Genomic DNA, 8,239 nt, shown 5'->3' with positions numbered 1-8,239 from the left:
AAACCCAAATGGCAATGCCAATTTGCCAAGTGGGGAAAATTCCTGCTTGGCCCCTAAAAATTTAGGCAACTGACGTTGTCCATAGCAAGGTCGAAGCATCTAAAAGGCCCTGCCATCGGGGCATTTAAACTTCCCCTGGGCATGGTGCCAAGGGCCACAATTGGTTGGTTGGTTGGTCCCATGTCCAGAGCCAGAGGAACACCCCCTAACTCCGGCTGCCATTGGCCCATTTGGCAGCAAGAATACAATCCGGCCTGCGATAGGTCGGTTTGGAAAGGAGTCCTGGGCCCCGCCTCAAATACTGCCCGCCTAAAAAGGGAGTGAACAGACTTAGCTGAGAAGTGGCATGTGGAAGAACAGAAGAGCTGAGAAGAGAACTTCTCAATTGACTTGAGGAAAGTGTCATTATACTTCTTGCCTAAATGAGGTTGGCCTCTCAGGTTTTTCTGACTATAGCTGCCCATATATATGTCCATATGAGAGATAATGGCCCCTTTTTAGGTCTCATCCAGACTTCCTTTTGTGCTGTGCCTTCAAGGCATAGGTCTGCACTTTCCAGGTCTGAGTGGTTTTCTTTTTGTCCCACTGCTATTCCCAGAAAAAAACGCCACTTAACACTGAATTGGAACAAATGGCATTCAGGTTTTTCCTGGTTTGCCATTTGTTCTGATTCAGGGGTAAACAGCGGATTTCCCAGGGAAAGTGGTGGGACCATAAAACACAGGCCTGTACCTGGAAAGCGCAGCACAAAAGGAAATCTGGAAGAGCCCATACTCTGAGTCTCCCTTGTTATTCCTATGAGGCCATTCTCTGTTTTTCCTGCTTGTGTCCCTGAGGGAACTGATTATGACCAACTCACTCATCACTAGGAAGTTCTATATCCCATAGCATGGGAGCTACATTAACTATTTCCCGAGCAGGGGTCTCCATAGCTTGCAAACTCTGAGGTCTTGGACCATCTTGTCTTCCACATAGGCAGAGGAACTGTGAGGTTATTTCTCATAATCAATATACACACATTTTCCCCTGACCATTGTTTTCAGTGAAGTGAAATTCTATTTGAGTGTTACTACAATGTACATATGGAAAACAGATTGTATGCCACAAATAATTAATCTAAAAAAAAGCATTCACTCAAAAACATATCAACTGAACCATCAGATGTTTAGTTCAAATTTTGAAATGGGTCTCTTTGAAATACTTAATATTTTAAGAGTAGATAAGCTACATTATTGCATAAATCTGTATGTTGAATACTCTGTGAAACATATGTGATGTAATATATCTGATATGTAATCCAACTCTCAAACACTATTCAGTGAATGTCCACATTTTGGGACCAGTGGGTACATTCTGAATTTTAAGGATGTCGTATGGGCACCAGTAATAAAATGGCTACCAGGGCAAGGAATAACACAAAATGGCTACCACATCTAAAAGATCGGGGGGGGGGGGAAGAAACAGGATCCCAAAATGAGCACAATTTATATCAATCTTGGCTTCTTTTTTAAAGGAATATTTGAATGAACAGCTGTCTTATGAGGAATCTTCTGAAGAAAACAGGTCAAGCATTAGACCTTTAAACATGACATTCAGAATCAAAGAACAGCATCCTGGTTTTGACCCTTTCCAGGTGCACTGCCTGTATTGCACTAATGTGTTAGAAAAGGTTAGTGATTATTTTAAGCATTTTCACTTCCAGTTGAGATAAAATATTGCATGTAGTAATTGCTACCAAGAAAAATGAAAATCCAGTCAGATGGTTTCTGACAGCTGTGATGTTGTGATAAAAATATACGGACAAAATCTAATAATTTCCACTACCCAAATACTATACTTTCCCCCTGTATATATTCCCCTTCTGCAACTTATCAGTAAGCTCCAAAAATAAAGAACTGTTGTTGTATGTCATGGACTGTTTGGACACAGAGGAATGGTGGGAGGAACCAGCTGGGGAACCACCAAGAGAAGAAGGCTCAGAGTCTGGGCAGCGGCGATGGTGATGAGTGGTCAGAGGAAGAAGAGGGAGAAGGGTGGGAATAGATTTCAGAAGCTGAAGAAGTAACAGGGCTTAATGAGCTGGGAGAGTCTGTGGCAGAGAGGAAGAGATGAGTCAGGCTGGGGAAGCGTAATGGGTGCCTCCCCCTCCTACTGTGACAAGCTTCCCCCCCCCCCCGATCTTACAGAACCAGGTATCTGATTATTATCTTTTCTGCTCTGCAGTATGGCAGCTTTTATCCCAATAGGTCAAGTGTCCTGGGGAACCAATAAGACCCCATCAAGCCATATAAAATTATTATTATTATTATTATTATTATTATTATTATTATTATTACTAGTGAGTTTCTTAGCTTTAATCTAAGCTTGTTGCTAAATGCAGACTGAGATGCAAAAGCTTGCCTGAGAGCTGTCTTAACATGCTCTTTTGCATACTTGGGGCCTAGTTTGGAAGGGGTTTCATGCATAAACATACGCTACCACATGTGGGTTGACCTTTTTGGATTAGGGTTACACTTGGCTCCTTTCAAATATCCTGTAATGGTATGGAAGTTGCATTAAGAACATGGTTCTCTTTTCATATTACCTCAATCACATAGCCAACTTTAATTGGCTGAATGTGTTGTCATCACAGGTATTATATGACTTTGATTCTATGAGAGATTTTTGCAGTCAAACCTAACAATGCATGTTTATGCTAGCTAGTAAATGAAGGGTTTAAGGAACATAGAACTGTAAATTGCTAGAGAAGGCTTGGCTAGGTCATGCCCCCTTACCTTTGAGGAGGGAGACAGAAAGACTAGTTTCCTACTCCTCTCTTTCTCTCTCCTCTTTGAACCATGTAATGGACCAGATGTTTGAGGCTGAGGCTTCAGACCACATATTTGAGACTAGCTTCTGTATTTTGTAACCAAAAATACATTGCCTGTGTTGTTTCTGCTGTAGCGTTGAATAATGCATGAGTGAGAGCTCTGATTATTGTAAGTAAAGCATTTAAACTTACTTAAGGTTGTGGTCTATTAACTCTGAGAGAGGTGGAGCCAGGGAAGCACAATTGTGAATGCTTAATACTGTAACATTTTATGATCTAACAACCCATATTTCCCGTGCTTTGCAAGCACTTCACATATTTCTGTTTAAGCTCTTCTGGAGGCTCTTTTGGCTAGAGAGTGAGTCAAGCCCCCCAGGCTTTTTAAATTCAGCCAGTCAGCCATTTTTCTTCTGCAGTTTCCCACAAACATGGGAATTCAGGTATTCCGCAGTTATTTCCCAACAGATTCACCAAAATCTCCCAAGGAAGAGGACCAGCTGTGAAATATTTCCACCACAGTATCAATGTAAAGGAAAAATGAGAAAAATCGGGGGGGGGGGGGCGAAGGATTCAGATTTCCTAAAATCACCCGTTTGCTACAAAAATACTCATAGGTGAAATTCAACCATCAATCAATGCTTTCATATTGGGATTCAATTTTTAAAAATAATAACCACATTAATTAAAAGATTTCCACAGAGCTAATTAAGCTATTGGCTTCAGATAATTCCTCTTAAGTTGGAAATTTGACTTTTTTTTATTCCATGTGGTCCTAACTAAGCAATAATAAAGAAAGGAATTGCTTGTTTTAGATAAGAGAGTAAAAATTAAACTAGGTCTTAATTTGTAAAGCAGATAATATTTTTATCATGTCTGTTACAGCTCCCTCCTCCGTTCATTAATACTGTAGTAGCACAAGACCTTCAAATGCTGACAACTCAGGGCAGAATTTCTCTGCTGTGTGACAGGACTGCAATGCTCTATTAATCTGCAAGTGACAAGCAATAGTTAAATTGGATTACAGAAACTTTTACTGTGCTATCTTCTTATCAGCCTGTGGACAACTATCAAAAAAATTAATTAGTTTTTGTTTTTATTCTATTTTATACTGGCAATCCAAAGATATATAAAATAGCCTAATATATCAATACTATAAAATACAAGCATAAAATAATTGAAATTGCAAAGAACTATATAGACCCACTTGACTTTAAGAAGCCCTATTCAGAGTGGGGAGGCAGGTAGTAAATAGCTGTAGGATGGTTTCAATGGTGATACTTCAACTATGTCCCCATTCCCTAGTTAATTCATTTTGTATCCTCTTTAATGGTATGTAGACAGCAGTTCAAAGCATTTGTTGCTCACCCAGACTTTTAAAAATGATTGCATCTCTGTAAAATGGCAATCTATTTATGGGGTGCTCCCACTGGCAGAAGGCAGCGAGTTGATTTTTGCCAATTTTGTCTCCCTTTGTTATAATAATAATAATAGTAATAGTAATAATAATAATAATAATAATAATAATAATAATAATAATTATATTTATACCCCTCCCATCTGGCTGAGTTTCCCCAGCCACTCTGGGCAGCTCCCAATCGAGTGTTAAAAACAATACAGCATTAAATATTAAAAACTTCCCTAAGGCACCTGACCCTCTGCAACCCTGTTCTAGAGGGTTTGGGGACACTCCAGAACTGTATGAAAGGTAATGTTGTGGGCTGCAAGGGGAATCTGAAAAAAATCACCTTTACTCTGTGTCACCATTGGAAGTCTCGGCTGGACAGAACATCCTTCTGTGAATGAAAGGAGACTGAAGCCTTAGTTTTTTATCTTGCTGCTGTTTTAAATTGTGTTTTTTCCCCTTGGTGTGGATGTTTATTGAACTGCATGGACCAATGATCTAATTCAGTGTGAGGCAGAATTCTGCCTTGCTTCCCCCTTTGTTTCCCAGGCTTTGGAATGCCCTGGCAAAAGCCCTGCAAGATCTCACAAGAGCCCCCAGAACCCATGTGCTGAGCATCACTTGCCTGATAAGCAAGGCAGAGAGCTCTCAAACTCTCTGCCATTAAAGACCTGCTCAGTGTGCCAGTTTCAGATGGTGAAGATACTCGTGTGGGGTGGTTCAAAGGGGACAGTTCAAGTATATGCATTTTTGGAATATAACTCATGCACAAGATGCAATTGTACTCTATTTCATGCAATGACCTCATTCGTCTAGCACATGGGTAGGCAAACTAAGGCCCAGGGGCCGGATCCAGCCCAATCACCTTCTAAATCCGACCCGTGAACGGTCTGGGAATCAGCGTGTTTTTACATGAGTAGAATGTGCGCTTTTATTTAAAATGCATCTCTGGGTTATTTGTGGGGCATAGGAATTCGTTCATCCCCTCCCCCAAAATATAGTCCAGCCCCCCACATGGTCTGAGGGACGGTGGACCGGCTCCTTCTGAAAAAGTTTGCAGACCCCTAGCTAGCAAAATCAGTTTTATGGAAAGAAGAGAAGTAGAGCAAAACAAAGATAACAGTACCACTGCATTGTTGCTAAAACAGGTGTAGTTGACCTATGTGAATCAATCCCAAGTGACTCTGTCATGGATTTCATTCATGGCTGGGGCTGTGTATGCACTTTGGCATTTGAAGTGCTGTATCTTATAGTTTCTCAGGGTTTCCCAAACATGGGTCTCTAGTTGTTTTTGAACTACAACTCCCATCATCCCTAGCTAGCAGGACTAGTGGTCAGGGATGGTGGGAATTGTAGTCCAAAAACCGCCAGAGACCCAAGTTTGGGAAACCCTGATTTAACTGAATGGTTACATTTGTCAGCATGGAGAAAAGTGCTGCAACTGGGGGATAACCTTGTGTTGCAGCAAACCTAGTCCTCCTCCTCAAGTGTAGCCTTCACTGAAAGGGATGCTGTGTGCAGTGCAGTGTTTTTCCAGGTGCCTCTGCATTATACACGCCTTTTCCCCAGTCATCTCTCCATCCAGTATGTCATAATTACATGCACTTTTATATTTAATAATATAATTAAAGCTATGTAATCACAAGTTTTGCTTTGTATGTCATACTTTCTTGTGTATAACAGTTTAGGACAGTTATCTGGTGACTGGGCTGTCTTACAAAACAGCAGATAAGTAAAATATCACACTAATTATGAAACAGCATTCACTCCCAATTCCAGTTACATGGAGAGTTTCTTGTTGATAAGGTTGTGCTGATGGTAAATAAATAAATAAATGTAAATTGCTACAATACATAAAAAGTTGACAATTATTTTGTTTTTGTAACTGATATCAGGATTTCAGAGTAAGTGGTTTGGTAAAATGCTGTTAACAGTTGGAAGAATAACTACTCAAAATTTGATTTATCTTTATATAAAGAATGGCTACATCCCCAAATGGATTTATAAATTAATTGCTGTCTTATTAGAATAAAACCCTTCTTCCCTGGGCATGATTGATGCTATCTGTCTAAGTCCTTGTTTCAGCCACCCCCCTCCTTAGTTAGTTTATCACAGCTGGAGCTTTAATTTACTGATCATATTAACTCTGATTAATAACTAACAATATCTTCTTCTTATATATCAACAGTCTACCATTACTGAGTGCAAATGGGACTGGTCAGATTTGCTGCAGAGTTATCTGGGACTAAATAAAACGACCTTCATGGCACTACTGGAGCACAGGTAACACTTCTTTGGGGAAAGATAAAAATTTCTCTTGAGTTCTGTAAGTTTTGTGTTCTGTGCAAAGCAACTTTGCAAATAACATTTACACTGCTTGCCTAAAGATTTAATTTGAAGTTCTGCTTGTGTTGTGATGCTTTTCTGTCTTCCTGTTGCAAGTTCCTTGTGAACTTCTGAAAAGATGCTTCTGAGGGCCACAGGCCCTCTGTGATATTGTGCAATGTGTTGTGGGGGCTGAAGTTGGAAGGTGGGAGTATCAAGAAATTGGATACCCACCCCTTCCACTAGTAAAGGTGTCTTCTGATCATAAAAGGGTCTCTCTCAATACAAAACTAAACAAACAAACAAACAGTGGGAAAAATAAACATAGAAGGGTTCTAAAGGGTTATACAGGGGGCATTTACATCTATGTGCAAGGACCATTGAGGGACCCCTTTTTAGGGTATCAGTCTACATTGCCCGACAAGCCAGTGGTATCTTATGTGGCATAAGAAATTGCAGTCAGAAAAGTATATTATGGAGACCAAAAAATGTATGCATCAGTATCTTCAGTGTATAATATTCTTTCCTGGTGTTGGTATGCATGAATGAGCTTATATGAATGAATTGGCATGAAAGGAATGTAGTTTAAGTATGACTATAAAGAGATTGTTTGTAATAAAACAATGTGATTGTTCCAATGTGGGCAGAATACTTAATTTACATTTAACATGTTAATACAAGCCGCCAAAATTATGTTGAGTGAAGGTGTGACAAATGCTGTAAGTTCTGTTTATGGTGATGAAGCATCTTTTTGTATTATATATAGTATTGTAGAGAAGCAGAAGTTGTATGAGGTATGTTCCTTACGAAGAAGTAGCTACAATTACCGTACATCCTGGCCCAACTAGTGCACTCACTAAGATGAGCTGTTTAAGTGCGTTTACGTGAAGGCTATGGTACATTAATCTCTGTTTGAGAGCTTAAGGCCTCAGAAAACAACCCATTTGCAAATGGTACAGAAATGAGTGCTGTATTTGTGCTACATTCTGCTGCGTTTCTGGAAATGGCTTTAATGTCGTGTGAAAGCTCAAACATACTGTAATGTGCAAGTCAACAGGAAAACATTGGGAAAATGGAATAAACTGCTGTGTGAATCCAGCCTCAGACAGCATGAGGTTTATAACTAAAGCAAAACTTCTAAATTGAAATGTGAACTGCTATTGAAAACTTGAGCTTGAAAATCATAATTAATATGTGTAAAATGTGATCTGATTTTCAAACTGCAGTTTGTGAAATTGTGAAATAGCATCCCCCCCCCCCATTTTGATATGTTGTAGGGGAGAGTTGACCAGGTAGTTTCAGCTGTTCTGAATTAGCTGTGTTTTTAAGTCCTAGGTTTCTGCTGGAAATCAGTAGTTTCAAAATTGCAAACTGTAGCCAGGTCACCTGTAGAACTTTAGAATGTAACTAATATGAAGTAAAATATTTTTCTTGTTTAGAGTTATCACAGAGGAAAACTGAATAAATCATGTATATTTTTTAGTGGATACACAGACAGCATCTGTTGTGAATGTTAGCCATATGGCAAGCTATTTATGGAGGAAATGTTTACATTTATAATGTTTATTGTGTTGTTGATTATCCATATATTCAGAAAATGCTGTTCTAAAATCTTGTTCCATCAACAAACTTAAAATTTCTTTTATTATCATGATTTTGAGCAATATATGAGCAGGTTTAATTGAGCATGCAAAAGTACCTTT

General features: G+C 39.3%; 1 protein-coding gene across 5 annotated transcripts in view; it reads left to right on the top strand.

Annotated features, from left to right (window-relative positions):
* KIAA0825 overlaps positions 1–8,239 on the top strand; it is a 195,725-nt gene that overhangs the window by 88,361 nt on the left and 99,125 nt on the right. For all 5 annotated transcript variants that reach the window (XM_080972312.1, XM_080972311.1, XM_080972313.1 and 2 more), the window contains exons 19-20: positions 1,514–1,669; positions 6,400–6,494. In XM_080972312.1, the coding sequence (XP_080828438.1) occupies positions 1,514–1,669; positions 6,400–6,494 (251 nt within the window). The remainder of the gene's footprint in view (positions 1–1,513; positions 1,670–6,399; positions 6,495–8,239) is intronic.

Source organism: Podarcis pityusensis (genome assembly GCF_964106645.2).
Source record: "Podarcis pityusensis genome assembly, chromosome: 11".
Taxonomy (NCBI): domain Eukaryota; kingdom Metazoa; phylum Chordata; class Lepidosauria; order Squamata; family Lacertidae; genus Podarcis; species Podarcis pityusensis.
This window is presented reverse-complemented; position numbering and strand designations above follow the sequence as displayed.